This window comes from Atractosteus spatula, chromosome 4 (genome assembly GCF_055471065.1).
Source record: "Atractosteus spatula isolate fAtrSpa1 chromosome 4, fAtrSpa1.hap1, whole genome shotgun sequence".
Lineage (NCBI taxonomy): Eukaryota > Metazoa > Chordata > Actinopteri > Semionotiformes > Lepisosteidae > Atractosteus > Atractosteus spatula.
In genome coordinates this window covers 49,426,119-49,445,006 of record NC_142709.1, presented here as the reverse complement: position 1 = coordinate 49,445,006, position 18,888 = coordinate 49,426,119, and the positions used below count along the sequence as shown (strand labels likewise).

Sequence of the window (18,888 nt, the reverse complement as noted above, 5' to 3'; positions counted from 1 at the left end):
TGGCAAGACTTTTCTATAACTCCAATGTTTTGAAGATTGTTAGCTATTATGGGTGTGGTTGCAAATAGATTTAACAACTGTAGGAATTTATACAAACACTATTTGGTTTGTATTTTATTTTATTAAGAAAAGTGTTTGCAAAAGAAGAGGAGAGGCCAATATTAACTAATAGGGTTTTATCGGTTAATTGATCAGAGGATCTCCTGCAGTCACTTCCTAAAAAGGGTATGAACTGAAACAACATGGTTGGGTAGTTTGTTCCACACGTTCCCATCCCTCTGCATAAAGGATTTTCCCTTGTACTATATTTTAAATGCACTTCGACTTAGGTTGGAAAGTGGAAATTTTTTCCTCAGTCTTACACTTCTTTTTTTTAATTCTGAAGAGGTTTTTCGGGATTTTTAATACCCGCATTAGGTTCCCTCATTCTCTGCTCTGTTCCAAAGTTTATAAAAATCAATAATTTTACCTGTTAGTATTGGACATTCCTTTGAGCACGGGAATTATGAATTCATCCGGTTGCTTCTCTCTGAATTGACTGCAGAACAGCAATACTTTTTTGGTAGTTTGGTGACCAAAATGGCATAGAATATTCTATACAAAGCCTTACAAATCCTCATACAACTAACATAACAGCCGTTATTTAGATTCTACGCCTCTAATTTTAAATCCAGTCTCTTCTCCCCTTTTTTACTGCTTCCCCACGATGCACTGACATCACTAGATCAGAAGAGAAAGAAGCAGCCACTAATGACGATCCATGCAATTTTCCAAGAAGACCGAGTCACCCACCACACACTCAACCTAAGGAGTGGTTTATGATGTCAGTTCAGCGGAATCCTGGAGTTCCACTCCATGTGCTCCAGTTATCTCACACATTCCACTGCCCCTCCAACACCCCCGCTGGGATCATCCCAGAAGTGCTCGTCACAGTAGAGATTCTGCAGGCTGAAGAAGTGTACAGGCACAGCAGCCACAAACTCAGTTCCTGAGGTTTGTAGTTCCTTCTCAAATGTGTCCTAATCATTTTTAGACATATTTAGGATTAATAAGCCTTTTGTACGCTGATGGCCCAGAGATAACGTTCTTAAAAGGTACAGGTAACCTATAAAACACCACAAGCCCTGGTTGGAAGTATTACATACATGTTGTTAATTAAATAATTATACTACGTAAACGAGTGCCTGGATGGCCCTCCAGCAATTAGTCTGAGATCCCTACACTAGGTAAATCACTAAGTGAGACACAGTTTTCTCAAGGTAACAACTATGCTGATATAAAAGGAGCAGACAAAACTTGTCCTGGACAGTCAGTGTGTCTGTAGGCTTTCATTTCAATCCAGCCCTTAAATACCTAAATCTGCTGATTACTGGCTTCATCAGAACAACACCCCCTCAGTCAGGCACTGGTGTTTAACAGAATCCGCGTAGATACACCAGTCCTTAAAATCCCAGACTGGGCAGCCAGGAGGATGAGACGGGAGTGTTATTGCACAACAAAACCACATATTGCTGCATCGTTCCTCATCAAGCAAGAACAAGCCTATAGATAGCACCAGAGCAGAACTCCGAGTGGGAACTGAGCGTGTGATGAGGAAACCGGAGTTAATTCACAGCCAGTGGAAGCATTACTTCCATCATGTTTCATGTCAATGCCTGACCCCATTCACCCACTAGCAAAGCCCCTTCTTCCTAGTTGCTTTGATCCTTTAAATAAGCCTATTGTGCAAACGTGAGCCATAGCACAAGACTACAATGTTAGCCCACCGGCCCATTGCAGGACGCAGACACAAGCAAAGCTGTGAGAACATGCAAACTCCACACAGAGGGTGATCTTGTCTACTATCAAAACCAGAAACAAAGATCTTTGGAAGAGCAGTGCTACCCACCACATCACCAAGGCTCCCAGCATGCGATTCTAGCTGCCAATTACTACAATTGCTTACAGCTGCACAGACATGATATTGCCAATTAACCCACCAATATATCTCTGGACTCTAGGAGGAAACCAGAGCACCCAGAGGAAACCCATGCGAACATGGGGACAACATACAAACTGCACACAGGAATGAAACCCTGAGCCTAGCACTGTGAGGCAGCCATGCTAGCCACTGCGCCTCTGTTGAAATTATAACCTTATAATATCCAAGATACAGCTATTTTATGGAAGTTAAAATCATTTTAAACGTGAAATCCATCAATGCATGATGAAGTTCAGGTGGGTAGCTGCGTCAGCATGCGTAGACTGCAAAGGAACAAGTAATAGGTTTATTCCATGCTGAAAAAAAGAAGGAAGAGAACACAATGTTTCGGCCGTGGAGCCTTCTTCAATGCATGATGAAGCTGGTTTCAGAACAGAAATCACTGACACACATCTCGCAGGGACTCCAAAGATTTACATATGTACTGCACCAGCCACTATGGAAAAAAAAAGCTTTTAAACACAAAAAACGCATTATCCATGTTGCCAGTTACAGATTTACTTAAAGCCATTAGATAAGCAGACTAATATTCACCAAGTATTTGAGGGGCTTATCCTTGAAAAATATTCATTTTAGTGTGATGCTAGTTACCTAAAAAGGCCGTTTCTTGCATAAAAAAACAGCCCAGCACATTCCTCCCACAGAACACATCCCTCCACACGCATGATGTCCGAGGGGCCTCTCTCAGGGCAGAAAAAGGAACTCCGTCACCACTAGAGGGAGACAGTCCACCTACGTCTACAGAAGGACCGCCCTCTGTAACTATGCTTAATACAACCTGTTACCAAAATAAGGATATCCAACTTTTTTACAAAATTCAAATAAAAAAGTGTGACAAAATGTCTTATTAGGCTCCTTGCACAGATGATACATTTCACAAATACCTTAAAAAGAGCAACAGAATAGAGTTGTATGCAAACTGCTTAATTTGTTCCAATACCTTAAAAAGCAATGCAAGGCCGTCAGTGGTGAGTGAGCAGCCTGGAGCACAGTTCCTGGAATACTATCATAGCTCGATTAAGAGCTGGGCAAGAGAAGCAGTCTGCATAAATAATTCACCAGCATGGATAAGAACAGCCAAATTATTTGCCAACACAGCTATCCAGAGCTGCAATTTTAAATGCTGAACAGCCACGATTTTCCAAAAACTGACAAGACAGCCCAGCAGAAGACTATAAAATTGCTGGGTTGCGTTCCGAATCTGTTAAGTCAGCAGAGTGTCCCCAACAATATCATTACAGGATTTATGCTCTATGCTGAAGCCAAGGCCACAACATACAAACCTCTAATGGCCTGGGACAGGAGTACAAAAATGAAACGTAAGAACTAATATTATACTAGCACTGAACTATCTAGATTTGAGACCATTTTCCATGCATTCCAGCTCTTTTCCCTTCAGAAAAGGAAAAGACGCACAGATTTTAAAACACACAAGATTTTAATCCACTCCGAGTTTGCAGTTTGCATAACAAGAAAAGACTTAATGCATACCACAGTCATTTTCTTTCTTCAAGCACTGTAACACATTGGTCATAATTCACTTTAAAGCTGAGAAGCAGCAGTCTTTCGCGATCTCAGTAAAGACCAACAGTGTGCTCACACACTGCACAGCCAACAGCCAAAATGATTAATTTGCCCCTCCAAAAAACCCCAGTGATGACTGCGATCTGTTCAGTGATCTATAAATGTGAAGACAACCACCTGGATGACTGAAAGACTCTTTACAGGTTATACTTTTAATACTTATTAGTGCCCTAGTGGTACAACAGAGATGTGGCCCTGCATTTCAGCACAAATGGTTTTAAGTAATCACAAAAATATCTAAATAAGATCTTTAAGTGGGAGATGTAAAGCTGTAGCTGGAAATGCAAGTGTTTTAGTCTTACAGTGCACCACAGTTAGACCAAAAGCACAAACAAATCACTTCACAGTGACCCTCCTGATGGACATAAGCAAGTCCCATATTATTAATGCAGGAAAGGAAGGATGAATATGCCTACCTGCTCGGAAATGTCTAACTGACAGCTGTGTGCATATACAGCTTTGCTTAAGGTCCAGTCTTGATGCTGTCCGTGATGGAGACCAGAGGATGGAAGGCAACCCGGAGGACAGTCTAGTTTCCACTAGGCTCTGAATCCGTCAGCCTCTCTCTCTCCCTCCCTCCCACGAGGCGTGGGATCTGCTGACAGACGCTGCCACATCTCAGCCTGGCCGGCCGCACAGCCCCTCCTTTCTGCCTCCCTTCCTCGTTCGCTCTCTCCTCTGACGCAGCGCAGGCCGGCGGGCTCCGGTCTGACTGGCGGCTGTGAACATGCCCGCAAGCCACTGATGTGCCTAGCTGAGCAAAGAGACTCAGAGCTCAGGCAGCAGTACCAGAAATAAGATCCTGCAGGCCTCTCAGGCCACACCGCCTTATTTTAAACATAAGGAACCCGTTTTCCCAACACTGGGTTCTCAATACACCATGAAAATAGGACCAATAATCTTCCCATATCCCATGATACAGAGGTTTTGCAAAGACCAAGGACTGCTGTGGGATTTCAGACACGTTCTCAGACAAGCTGGGAAAACATTTCTCTTTATTGAAATGTCTTGACTGAATGTCTAAGTATTACTAATTGCTTGCATTCGTGGAACAATTTTTCATCCCAAAAGACCTCTGTGTGCTTCACAGAAAGGAGGGGAACCACTCCATCCCACCTACTGAAGTTCGGCCCCGCCTGGGTGATGCACATAAAGATTACTCATAATGATTATGTCTCACCCAGAAGACAGAGCAAAGTGTGAAAAGTCTAGTCTTCAGACAAGACGCTTGCTGTTTAAATCTGGAATTTATTTTCAGAGAAAGCTTAAAGGCTTAACGGGACATAACAAAAAGTTGTCTGAGGCTACATGTTAGCCTGAAGGTTATGGAGTCTTGTTCCTGTGTGGCTTTTTGTCTCAGTATGTCAAACAATACAGGGGAAACTGGAAACACACATCCACCTGCAACAGACAGGAGCTCAGTGACGACAAGAGAGAAACCACATCATGGCTGGACAACAGTTTCATGCCGTGTTGAAGAGACAACCAGTGATGTAAAGGAACAGCTCTTGGAAAGTGTTCACTGACTTCTGGTTCTCAATTCAGATAGTTTAGTGAAATAGCCAATGCTGCACAGCTACTAGTGCATATACAGGAACCTGGAAGCAGTACATGATCCACAGGTGCTGGCTGCAAGGAACATTGCTCTGCTCCTCAGGCTCAGCGTAAACCGCAAACTTTTATAAAGTCGCGCTCATAGGGGGCAAACTTCAGACAGGTGCATTCAATATAATGCCAAAGTCCAATGGCTGTCCAGTAGCACGGCACTGATAAGACTACACCAAGTGCAAGAGCAGGGCAGCATGCGTCCTGCCAGCAGTAACTCTGCACTCGTACAGCCAGGCAGGGACACTGGCCCGATATCCTCGCTGTCCAATCTGGCTAGTGTATCCGAGTGACACCTTGGAGTCGGGAGGCAGCACCTCCGTTTCCACTGACAGAACAGCGGAGTTCACGAGCAAGCACAGGCTGCGGCCTTCAAGTCCGCAGCGGGGATTCTGTCGCATGTTCGCGATGCTGGAATGCATTGGACTGCAGCGTGACAGCTGTTCAGCACTTAGGGAGGCCTGTCGGTACTTCGATTGTGACCAGCAAAGCCGATCTGCGCCTCTTCTTTTTTAAGACACCCGAACCCTGACTCCTGCTACTTTGTACGGTGAGGAAACATACACTCTGCACCAACACAGGCTGAAAGAAGGGACAGGGTCACAAATTATTTTTTATACACTGGTGTTAGGTTTCTTAACATGTCTGTGAAGTTATTTTGAGCAGCTTCCATTTCTGAACTTTAGATTTATACTTTTGACATTTATACTGATATATATAGGTCCAATTCCTTATACTTTGTATTCAGAATTGTACGCAAGATATTCGTTCGTTATACTGTTTTAGTAAATGTAGCAGGCAAAGTCATTTTTGTACAGTTCAGAGAGGTTCACTGTGATAAACTTTGAGAATCTAGGCCCCAAATTGCATTTAGGAGCTGTGCCAGGAGCACATTACCCACAGCAACCCACACAGGCTGTAATTACAGGAGGGTGTAGCAGAATGATGTACATATCTGATCCAGGACACTGACGTTTGGAAAATGCCGTGTACATGACTAAATACTTTCAAGCCAAAATGAAACATTCTCCTCTGCGCAGCAGCAGTGTAGTGTGCGCACCTCAGGCAACAACACTGCCACTCTGTGCCTATTTCTCAGCACGTAAGAGGTGCTAAAAAACAGGGAAATATCAAGTTGCAAATCTGAGGCTGACGCTCATGAGCGGCACAGCTAGGAAACCACGCCAGAACCAAAAGCGTTTGGAGAAAGCGACAGCTTCCCAAATATACGAGAGGGTGTCCGTCTGTACAGCTTAATCAAAGAAGACTTGCCCAGACGTCTACGCAGTACCCATTCCTTCATATCTCAGCATGTGCCAAAGTGTACATAACATACCAGCTCCAAAAAGGTGCCAAATATCTTCTTCTATTCCTCAGGTGAATATCTTAACGTTAGAAAGAAAAACTTAGTTCCTGCTCTTACAATTTTTCCAAATGATTGCTCCCACACAAACATCATCACACCAATATTCAAATACACCAGACGTTATGCAACTATTATGTCCCTCTAAGCCTTCGGTTTTTCAGGCTGACCAGCACAGTAATTGTTGTACCCTACATTTCTGTGGCCTTATCTCCCTGGCATGGTGTCACCTGCATACTGTGGTAGAATATCTGGAAAAAAATACAGGAGAAACCTTAACACTCAGTTACTGTTACTCTGAGTAAGTTTTCTGTCTATCACAAGTCGGTGCATGTCTACCATTATTACACAAAAGAGAGCTGGGCACAGCACTTATCCTGAAATTCACCCACTAACAAGACCTGTTGAAAAGGGTCTGCTGAGGTAGACATTTATGAGAATAAGTCTAAACAGGCCGCTTTGCAAGCAATTAAAAAGAAGCCTTTTTCTCAACTCACATAAACATCTGGATGCAAAAACAAGCCTGGGTTTCAAATGTAACTATCTGAAGGAGAATAGAGTCTAACAGATGGTTGAGAAGTAGGAGTGGTAACACTTAATAATGTTTGTCAAGATTAGATGTAGCATTCCAAGCAGTGATCTTGGCAACCATACAATACATGATAGTCCTCTTCAATTAATCTTTAACTACTAGATTTCATACAGCAGACAAGAATATGTCAATTTCTAGGTAAATTACTATAACTTTCAAACAAGCTACTATCTATGCATTTTATTTCACGCCCAAGGAAAGATCTCCTCACAGCAGGCTTAATGCAGTGAGTCATTATATTGTAACGCACGAGATGCATATACAAGACACACATGATCTTAGGGAGCGAGCTGAATAAAAGCTGAAAAAACACAGATGACCCACCTTCCCACAAGGGGGATGGGCCTTATAAGGTCATAAAGGGAGATGTCATAGCCTGAAGTGCAGGCCTATGTCTGTAAACCGAGATGGTGAAATGATTTTGGTTTGATACTTTACATGACTTGAAATTTGACACTAAAGACGTGTAAATGCTAAGAGGAAAAGAAAAAGTGGCTACCAATGTTCCCCTTGGGCAGTATGTTTCATACTGTAAAAATCAAGAAGCAAGTGCCACTCTCATGAAACCAAAGTTGTACTCAGTGCTTGACATATTAATGACACTTTCAATGAAGTGATACAGCATTTACACAGCCTCTGTACAGTATTTTCACCCTAGAAATTAGACTGAAAAGATCTGTTTACGCAAATTCAGATTAAATTTGATCAATGAGAATTAAGAACTATTACAAGCGAGAGAAGGCGGTTCAACCCATCTATTTCTTTTGGTGGCTAGTAGTCAATTTATCGGAGGACCTATTCCAGCCCTTTTTTTTTTTGACTTGGCTGGGCAGCTTGTTCCACTCTCTCACAGCCTGGAACAAGGAACCCTGATCGTTCGGTTGCCCCTTCCCGCTCAGCATTTAGAGTTTACGTATTTACCATCAGTATACAAAACCCAGCATTGAACTTCATATGCCAGGTGTTTAACCAGCCGTGAAGTTTATCAGAGTCTTTTGGCATTTCATTTGCTGCTTCTACAGCTTTTGCCTAAATCATCCCAATTTAATCACATCTGCCAATGTGACTTGTTTAATTGCTACATTAGAACCCAGATCACGGATATAAATTTGGAAAAGCAGTGGTCCTAGTAAAGATCCTTCTGGTACTCCGATAATTACATCGCCCCAGCAAGGGAGCACTGCAGCCAGGCATGGGAGAAATGCTCCACTCCCAATGCGATCCTACAGGATTACTACATCTGCGATCTAATTAAGAGCTATTTTGATCTGCAGGTGGGACAGGTCTGGTTCCAAAATGCGGTTGCAGCAGGTTTAAGAGGAATTAATATTCTAGATAGAAGGGTTAAAATCTGAAAAGAGCCTGCTACTCTTACATCACACAAAACATTAACTGTACTGGCAGGACATCTACTGGAAAGAGCAAGCCTGGTGCTCCTTGTGGAGTCAGCCTTCATGACTTCAGATTTCAAAGTGTTTCTCATGAAAGGTAACATGAAAAACAGGTCTGTTCAAAACTTATGGTACTAGAAGATTAAACAAAATCAAGCTTGTTCCACCCTGGAGAACGGATACATATGGGGTGTGTCTGACAGATATCAGTCACAATACTTACTTCAGGTAATAGTATCAATTTGTTAAAACAATTGCTTTTATACTTTTATCTTGATCAAAGTATGAGTCATCCTTTAGCAGGTGTGCAAACTATAACCAAGAACATTTCAACACGTGGGGCTTTCTGTAACCCATATAACATGCCTCTCCTCGCCTATGCTTGTCTAGATTAACCTTTTACTTATGTTACCACAGTTTTCCTTTTCACAGGCGATTGTTCTTGCTGAAATGGACTCTTACTGTGCGATCATTCAATGTGCAGGAAATGTTTCTCTCTATATGAACATTTTTCCTCAGAATGATCTCTCTGGTTGTATTTTTTCTCTCCTCATGGCTTTCGAAAATGTAGAAACTGTTGCTTTAGGTTGTACACAGCAGAGCACTGATTCCTAGCTCAGTATAGGGGAACACGAGGGGCATCTACAGTAACAGGACAGATTGTGTTTTGGTCCTTTTCACAAAGTCAGCTGAAAATATGATCATCATCATTTCCTAAACTCTCATGGCTGGTGAGGGTCACAGTGGTAACCAGACTAGACTTCCCTTTCCCCAGCAACAGTCTCCTGCTCCTCCTGGGGCACTCCCTGGTGTCCTCAGGTCATCTGAGAGATATAATCCCTCCAGCATGTCCTGGGGTCTCTTCACTAGGAGGGCAGCCTCACCAGAAGCCCAAACCACCTCAGCTGGCTCCTCTCGATCCATGGAAGCAGCGACGCTACTCCACGGTCCTTTTGGACTGCCAAGCTCCTCATCCTGTTGGGACGATGAGGCCCAGCAGCCCTACAAAGAAACCTCATTTCTGCTTCTTGTACCTGCAATCTCATTCTTTCAGTCACTACCCACCTCTCATCTGTAAACAGTAATGCAAAAATCCCCATCATTCCTGTAACAACTGTAAAGTCACATTTAACCCCCACTTCACAACTACAGCACACTGTTGGAACTCACTCTCCTGAGTGTGCTTCTTTACAGGAGAGGTGTATCGAACTGCACCTCCAAGACAGCCATGCCCTGACAGGACCAGCGATACTTTAATTGCTGTTCTGTACTCTCTGCATAGGCAGACCATCTCCCACTACATTATTCACACTCTGCTACACAATGCAGCCTCCTCCTACTCCTCTCTGGTATGCACAACTGCTTTTCCAGAACAGACAGCATGTTCGCTTTCTCCGCACAATGCACAGCTCATTGAGACACCCACAGCAGAGCTGGCCCAGGGCCTGTGCACAGAGAGACAAACTCTGGATACGATTACTCTGCACAGGAATCGGCCACCCTGCCTCTTTCTACATTAGGAAGACATCGTGGAGCCAAGAGGGAGTGATTCTCCTTTTGTTCCTTCGCACCCATCTCTATGGAATGAGGTATCATAACTAACTTCAGTTAGGGACAGAAGCTTTTTTCTGTAAAAGTTTTATTCACAGAAGTTATCTCAGTCACACATACATCTATTATAAGACAGCGGAGAAACTTCCAGGTGTGGGAAATAATTATGAGCTACAGGGATTATAGCATGTTTTAGCATATCACTCTGCACAAAGCAGGAGTAAATGTGCTTGTAGGAAATAGCTGTCTAGAAGCTTAAGTCTAAATCCTACTTAAAGGCCTGTGATGAACAAGGACCTATGTTGTAATGCACCTTTTATTCCTGTGCTCAAGCTCATTTCACAGTAGTATAGTGTATTTGAACTAACTCAATCTATCTATTAATCCTCATTTAAGTGTGTCCTTTCAGCATACCAGAATGTGCTGCCAACACATGATTTCTCTTCTCGCCGCAAAGAAAGATCCTTCTCCCGCATCTCCTCTATAGCACCGCGCCTTTTCCTCACTGGGATCTCGTCAAACTACGAAAGAGGCCTGGCGCTTGTGTGTGAAGTCTGAGGGGCGACCCTTCCGTTCCTCGCGAAACCCCGAACTCAGGCCGGTCTGAGGCATCCTTTATTAGACTTTCAGGAATGTGGCATTTCCGGTGCGCATCTGGACTCTGACCGTCGCAATGCAAGGAAACCACCATTGCAAAATCAGGCATCAAGTGTTGCATCCTCAAAACAAACATCATTAGCCGGAATAAACAATAAAAACCAGTACTAATGGAGACCATATTCATGTGTTTTGTTTTAGGTTATTACTGAGTAAAATAGGGGAACACCATTTTGTTCAATCAGCACAGCGTGGAACTAAGTGAAAATCTCTCCGCAGTAACTCAATATCTTACTGAAGTAACTCATTTCCCCCAACTGTTAAAAAAGAACCCCTTCAAATGTTTTTAGGAGGGGAGGGCAGAATACTTGAAAGGGAAGTAAAAAAACTGGATGTCAGAGAGCTGTGGCACATAGGCTGCTCTGTTTTCCGTGCACTGTGCACGTAAACACCATCTTTTAATAAGACATGACTCACAGCAAGTTTTCTTCAAATTTAGAAGCCAACCGGGAGCCAAATCGGTGACTCGGGTCTTAAAACTGACAGTTACAATCGAATGCTCCAAGGATACGATTTCATTTGCTGGAGACAACTGTTGCTTTGCTCCCTACTTCAAGCGTGCGTCTGACAGTTGGGCTGCACTTCTGCACAGCACTGTACCGCTGGCGCTTGGCTGACAAAGTGATCCATTACTTCAGACAAATGCTTAAGCCAATCACTGCACTCCGACTTAAAACGAGTGTTTGCGCTTGGATTCCCCACACTCTTTCTTAGGGAGTCTGTACGTTTAAATTACGTATGAATGTACCAAGTTACCAGAGTGAAAAGCTTTGAAGAGTTTCCATGGGCGCGGCGTGGATGTCCACTCAATACCTAAACTTACTCTGCGTGCAGCAGTCTTCGTAAATCAAAAAGCACACTAAGCTTCCTCATGTAACACGGCCACTTTTTTTGCAAGTTCTCTCCAAAGAAAAAGGGGTGAGTTTTTAACAAACGGGCTACTAAACAACCTAAAATTGCCAATATACCATATTTACTATTGTTAAATATAGGTTCTTTTTAAAATTCCGAATGCGTTTTTTTTTTTTGCACATGAATGAATGAACGCAGGGCAGTAAACTACAATCTTTTTTTATTATTTTCTCACTTACCTGCCGGTCATTCCTGCCACCCCCAGCATCCCCCTTAAAAGCCCCGATTTCAGAAGGTCTTCCCCCTAATTTAAGGTCTGGCGGTCCGCTCTGAAATGTTTTCGGGGGATCAGAAGTCTCTCGGAGCTCTGAGTGGGCGCTCTGCCTTTGCAAATGGCGAAGAAGCCTCGCCTCTCTCCACTGTGGCTCCGCGGCCGCGATCACACAGGCCTCCGCGCCAGGAGCCGCCCTCCGAGCCCAGCCGTGCGCTTAGGGGCCGTGACCAAACTCCGGGCTCTCCCTGCGAGCGACCGGACCGTGAGAGGCAGGCGTGAAGTGTTATTCATAACGAAAGGTTTGACTATGCTCAGGACAAGTGCATTTCATCTTAAGCTGCGAAACGGAGCCCTTCCGCCTGTTTTTCATTATTATTATTGGTATTATTTTATTTCAGACACTCGAATTTATCAATGGCCCCTTACAATTCATACTCCCCCCGTAGTTGCAATATTGTAAAGAAACTGCTGAGTCCGAGAAGAAGGAATAGTGATTAATTGCAATTTTAAATAAGGGTGTTAAATTCTTATGAAGAACGGTGCTAAACCGTCTTCAAAGTTTACCAGTTTTGAACGTCAATACTGTAGTGGATCATGGTGCTAAATTCCCTGAACTACTCGCTTTGACTCCGTCTGTGTTGAAACATTCTTCAACATACAATTTAAGACTGTTATATATCGTATTACTTCCCCTAATAACAGTTAAGATAATGTTCTATATCTCATTACCTTTTCTAATTAGTTAAGAATTATGTAATTTCGTGAATACTGGATGAGTGTGCTGCATTTGGAAATCAGATTTTAATTACTGCTTGTAAACTTTTTCTATTTACTAACGTACAAGTTCATCAGCGCGACAATATTTATAGATCCTAAACTGCAAATAAAAGCACAAAGACTGCTTCAGTGTGCAGTGCCATGTATTTAATTCATTCAGCAGCATATATACACATGAAAGAAATACATTTAAGAGGCGTTGACGGTGGATTACAAACTTGAAAAGTCCAGATTTCTATATTTCCATAACGACGGGTCAGATGACTTTCAGGGGAAGAAGGGTTGAGATGTAACGTGCCTGAAAAATCCTAGAAAAACTAAGATTGGACATTTTACCAAATTATGACAAATCTGGTTAGTGCGTTTTAGGAAACGCAGAGCCCTCTCAGTTTCCTAGAGACGAATCCACGCAGAGAAGCCCAAGAGTTGTTTTCCTTATAAGGAAATCTATGTAATTCCCTGGAATTGCACCGTTGATCACTTAAAGGGTTCCTTGCGTGAACACGGGATACACCCTACCAGTGTCGGAGAGCAGACAGGAAAGAAGTAACGGCCTACAAACTACTGAGGTAATTGCAGCTCTAGCCCTGCAGCCAAGAGCATTTGAAAAATGTGTTCTGCCTCTTTTACATTAAGACACTTCTGCCCGTACTGTGCTATATCTACAATATGTGCCCTCACCACTACACATTTTAGAACATAACACAAAAGGGGAATTTATCAAGTTTTCTTTTCAAAATAAAAGGTCCAATTTGTAATATTGTTGCAAACTATAAAAGGGTGTGAAGGTGTGATTGCAGTTTGACTGGTCCTTTCTGCACCGTGACACGAGAGAATGCTTTTTCCCCAAAAGGCAAGAGGTTACTTTTGATTTTTCCTTGTCGGTTTTAGGGCAGTTCATATTAAAAACTCTTCACACTGCGTGCAGAGCTCGCCTTTTCATGAGAACATTCAAAATGTGCATATTTTATTTCCCAGAAGCAAAAACTCATGTGAGACTTCGGTTCTCATTCACGTTGAAACCAATGGCGTTAAAGCCTTTTTCATATGGCTCAAGATGAATTTCAGTAGCTGCTTGTCTGACACACATTTTGGTTTTAGTAATAAACCTTGTTACCTGTTTAAAGTTGAACATGGCATTTTGATGGAGGAGGGGAATTGTCGCAATGGATTCTTTCAACGTTTCTCATTTCCATACTAGCCAGTACTAGAGATGCCAGTGGGAAGTGGCAGACTTGCAACTCTGTTGTAAAGGAGGCTGGATGAAGCCATGTACTGTAGTTTCAGAAGGCCTAGAATACCAAAGACAATGGCTGAACACATTGTAGCCCTGAAATTTGACAGGAATCACTCCACCCCCTGTCTGCCTTCATAATCTTTAGTATGTTGCATGTTTTGAGTGAAGCCTGAATCATAAGGGAGTAGTTTAGACTGATCCTTTATTTAAAAAAAAAACCCATTACAAACAAGTTGCTGTTATTTCTCTTTTTTCTGAGCTGGAAAACCATTGGGCAATAACTGCATTTTAAAAAACTTTAATTGACAGTGATGTCCAGTTGGGCAAAGCTGCTTTGGGGTTTGAGATAAATGTTTAAGACTATTAAAGCAAGACAAAATACATTTAAGACGGCATCATGTTTTATTTTAATCTTTCACAGTTTAAGCAACAGAAACTGAGTTTGGTTAAGAATTGCACATTTTCCATTCTTGTTCCAGCAGCAAATTTTAAATATATTAAAAACATATATTAAAAGAAAATCAAGTTTGGACATGGGAAAATGCTGACAAAAATGGCATGGCATAGAACCCTCAGACATCACAAAGCTTTCACGTTGAAGATCAGTCTACAAAAACTACTTAATGTGCAAATAAAACACCTTCTTAAACATGTCACCAGTCACCCTTAGACATAAAATTAAATTCACTTTTAGGGAATTTTCAGTAATTGTATTTATAGTATAAGTGCACCTTAAAGATTAACAAGGTACAGTCTATAGAAACTTAAAATAAAATAAAAACATACATTCATCTCCTGTTTATACTTTGTCAGAGCCCTTCCTGTTGCTCAGCACAAATTAATTAATGCAGCTGCCTTAGTAACATATCTTCACCGGTCCACATAATAAACATATATTATTCTTGTTAGGAGTTCAGTCATGGGTAAACGTATGCATGCTTCTCTATGTCTTTTCTGAATTTTTCATCTTTGTGGAGTTACTGTTTGTCCCAAAAATTAAATTATATATTTATATTACCACACTAGCATTCAGTGAGACTGGAGGTCAGTGACAGGAAAGGGAGTTTAGTTGAGTCCCATTCTTTTAATAAGGCAAGGGTCAATGTGACCTAGATCTGTAAAATAAGGTGCAGTTAACTTACTTCTAACTTACACAAGTGGATGTGTATTTTAAACATAGGAACAGGAGGCACTTCTTCACACAAAGAGTTGTGGGAGTATGGAACAAGATACCCAGATATGTTGTTGGAGCCTAAATCCTGTGCTCTTTCAACAGTGGAATGAGATACTTGGATTAAATGACAACTACTGAATGGGTCCAACGGCCTCCTCTGGTTTATAACCTTTATGTTTTTATATTTTAAATAGAAACAGTGAGCAGCTCAGCAAGTGAGGAGTGAATCACACCACAGCATTTATTTGTAGCAGTTTTTAAGCTCAGCAATTTCTATCACATTTCATATTCAAACTTCCAACATCAAGTGTTTTTGCCTACACACAGCAGTGTGTAAGTGCCTGGAATTTTAAAGTAAATGCACTGTTTGCAGGGCCTACTGCACACAACCAATTAATAAAAATCTCATCTACCAAATGCATCACAAAGGCTATCTAGTAGCAATCAGTAGATGTAGTATTACTCTATGCTGCAGTTGTGACCACAATCTTTTTGAGCCCCCAAAATGGAAAAATTGTCACATTTTTCAACAGGATTTAGACAGCAGTTGTAGTATGAAAGGCATTACTGAATGCAATGCTTCGTTTTTGATGCACAAAAGTCACCACAAATAAACCCCGTAGTGTGATTCATTGCCAATGGCACAAGGAAGGAATGGAGACTGAACCCTATAGTCCACGTATCACTCTGCTGAGGCCGGATCTCATCGGCAGCCTGACTGGGACCACAATTCCCCAAGCAGCAGAGCAAGTGCTGGTCCAGCAGGGTCATCCTGGTGAAACAGTGAGTCCTGCAGCTTCACAGCGACATCAGAGTGAGTGACATGCTGCCCCTCCAATATGCACCAAACCTCCCCTAGCTACTGCACAGCTTAAAGCCTGTGAAACAGGGGGCGTCTCTGACAGCTTGGCCGGTTCTCCCTGTCCGTGCTGTGCCAAATCTCTAAACAACGGGCAATCCCCCAAAATAATGGTAGAATCAAGGAAAAAAAAAGGTCATCCATATTCTAAAAATACAGTTATCGCCTTTCAGTAAATGAAGGACTCTGAACATTAGTTTCAAACACCGCACATAAAATGTTTCCAACGGAGCCCGAGCAGAATCCTACACTGGCAAGGACTACACTGCCTTCCTTGTGGCCTTACAGGGATGGCAGTGAGCTGTTCTGATAGGGGAAACTCCAGGTCTTTGCACATTGTACAGCTTTTCATAGACCTTTACCAACGCCTGGAATTGGGTTTTGCAGTTACTGCCTCTAGTATCATGTGATTTTCATAATTAACTACTGAATAAGTTATGGATGACAGGAGGGAATATTTAATTAAGGAACTAGAAAACTCATCCTTGGGCTGTAAAGCATTTTTTAGTGCTTTTCTCACTTTCAGTTTAAATCAGCAATTTTAAAATGAGTACACAATACAGGCCATGACTTTTTCTGTAAATGCCTAGTGTCAGCAATGAAACTCAACAGAAATCAAAATACATACGTACAAAGGTCTGTAAAAAGAAATCTCATCCCGTTTTACAAAAATATATATCTATCTTGGAACATCTGCTGTGAAGCAAGGACGCAGATGCATGGACAAGCTCCCGTTGGTTTAGAACGGAGCAGGTGTGGAATGCACTTGGAATCCGCGGGTTCCTCATCGTATTCCCGACCAGCTGTGGAGATAGGAGGTCCAGCCTGTAGTCCTGGAGGCAGCCGCAGCTTCCTCTTCACCTACAAGGTTACAACTTTGCTCAGTTAAACCATCCTGGGCAGCAGGATCAAGCACGTGAAATTATATGCTCAAATTGCGCCGCTCAAAGGTAAGCTGAAAAATCGATTCAAACACTTGGCGATGCTGCCTATAAAAGGACCTCAGAGATGCTCATCCTTCTCCACGCTGGGGGAGCACAGCTGGAGGGAGAAGACTGCAGCAGGACGCACAGTCCTGTCCCTACCAGGCCCGAAAGTCACTGCAGCCTGATGGGAGAGTGGGGGGCCAACGTTACTGTGAGGGCAGGCTGCTCTCAAGTACCTCCCTATTGCACAGGCTTCACCACCAGAGCATGGTGTACTTTTCTGTAACATATGACACAGCCTTGTTCTTGTTCTCGACCAGAGGCAAGTCACAGGAGCTGTGAAGCTCTGCAGGCTTTGCAGGCACAAGTTACTAAACTGAACTCTTACGTATATGCTCTTATTTTCACAACCTTTTCTTTTAAAAGCTTTGTCTGTATTAGCTACATTGTGAAAATTCAAATAATCGTTTTAACATCTTTCAGTTAAAATTAATGTACAGTTTACATGCCTTAGTGTCTGCCTGCATAATCCAAGCCTTCTGTACAAGACAACCTTAAAATTTAAAACCCTATCTTATGTCCGGCTAAGCTCTTTGCATTGAGACAAATGTGTGGCATGGAAACCAAAAGGACAGCCAGCACTAACTACTAACACCAATTATGAGCTGCATTTCATCAAACAAAGCTGATGGCAAGAAGAGACAACTGATTTCAGAGATGAGAAGGTCAAAAACAAAAGTAAAAGAACTCAAGGTGAAGTGTTTGTCTGTTCATAACGCAAAATGTATGAATGCAGGGCGCAGCTGTGCTCTTACCCTGGGCAATGGCAGACAGCTTGCTCTTCTCCTCGGGGCTGAGCTGTAACATGGTGTGGATGACGGGCAGGAGGGCTTGTCTCTCGCTGCCAGACTTGAGGAATATGAACTGCAGCAGGACGTTCTTCAGGTACTCCAGGTTGGCCACAGACTTCTCCCGCTCCTGGTTCCTCTCCAGCCTCCTCACCTCACTCTTCAGAAGCTACAAGACAGCGGAGCCCTGCCGGTCAAAGACCTACTGGCTACCCTTTCAAATACCACAGATGAGTTCACAATGTCCAACTGGAAAGTGGAAAAACTCTTGCTTTTAGTAAGGGAGACATTTGGGTGGGGCTACTAAAGCCCCATGAGATGTTTCAGTTCCCTCAGCCAGGCTCAGCAAGCACAAACATGAAAAATACTCCAGGTGAACAAGCTACAAAACAGGAAAACTGGAAGCAGAGTATTGCATTATAAGGACTGCAGTGTTCAGTATCACTTTAAATTTAATTCTAAAATATTAAGACAAGGACAAACTGCCCGAGGCGGTCTCTTGTGCCATGATTTTCAGACATTAGGCCGGGAGTTACACTTTGCAAGGTGATGTCAGGGGAAATTAAGGTTGGATCTTTCGCAGAGCAATTTCCTGCTCTGTTAGCAATGGAGTTACACAGACTTGCGAGTCCCCACCCCTACAGTAACTTTATATCCAATGAGCTCTTATGTTTATGTTAAGTTTTTCCTTCTGCCCAAATGCCACAAAGTTGGAGTCTTGACCAGGACAAAAAAGAGAACCATTTGGTGGTAACAAAGATGCCAGGAGTATCCTTGTCACCTCAAAATGCCACTGTGACAAGGGAATTAAGGCAAATGCATGAGATGTTCTGCATACTGCCATGAGATTACAGACACTGTTTCTCTTTCATTCTCATTGTCAGCATTATACAACTGATCAGTGATGTCCAATACTGCCCCACTGCCACTGTAGAAGGAAGTAATAACTACACAGTCAACTGCTGTGACATTGGGTTTTCATCATGCACCAGAAAAAAACACTCCAATTACTTCCCAACTGCCACGATTTTATCAGGCATGTATGAAGCCCGTTTTATTATGTGACTTCTTCAGAGAAAATCAATCATATCAGGCAGGGCACTCCCAGCCTAACAAGCACAGCCAATACAGAGAGACAGGTGACTGGCTCTGTGCTGCTGACCCAGAGGTCCAGGTTACTGTGATCTGCTTTCGAGAGAGAAATGGATGATTGGCTC

General features: G+C 42.6%; 2 protein-coding genes across 4 annotated transcripts in view; both read right to left on the bottom strand.

The window, feature by feature from the left end:
* The window catches only part of LOC148836478 (LIM and senescent cell antigen-like-containing domain protein 1), a 50,515-nt gene extending 38,459 nt beyond the window's left edge, over positions 1-12,056 (bottom strand). The window contains exon 1 of one of the 3 annotated variants that reach the window (XM_088914578.1): positions 11,816-12,056. In XM_088914578.1, the coding sequence (XP_088770704.1) occupies positions 11,816-11,844 (29 nt within the window). In that variant the 5' untranslated portion in view covers positions 11,845-12,056. Of the gene's footprint in view, positions 1-3,981; positions 4,107-11,815 lie in introns of those variants that run through there. The other 2 variants (XM_088914575.1, XM_088914577.1) reach the window with 2 other exon arrangements.
* A 2,191-nt stretch (positions 12,057-14,247) lies between these two features.
* Positions 14,248-18,888, bottom strand: part of gcc2 (GRIP and coiled-coil domain containing 2) — a 30,404-nt gene continuing 25,763 nt past the window's right edge. The window contains exons 22-23 of the mRNA XM_088913294.1: positions 17,639-17,840; positions 14,248-16,758 (exon numbers count right to left, since the gene is read on the bottom strand). Coding sequence (XP_088769420.1) covers positions 16,682-16,758; positions 17,639-17,840 — 279 coding nt within the window. The 3' untranslated portion in view covers positions 14,248-16,681. The remainder of the gene's footprint in view (positions 16,759-17,638; positions 17,841-18,888) is intronic.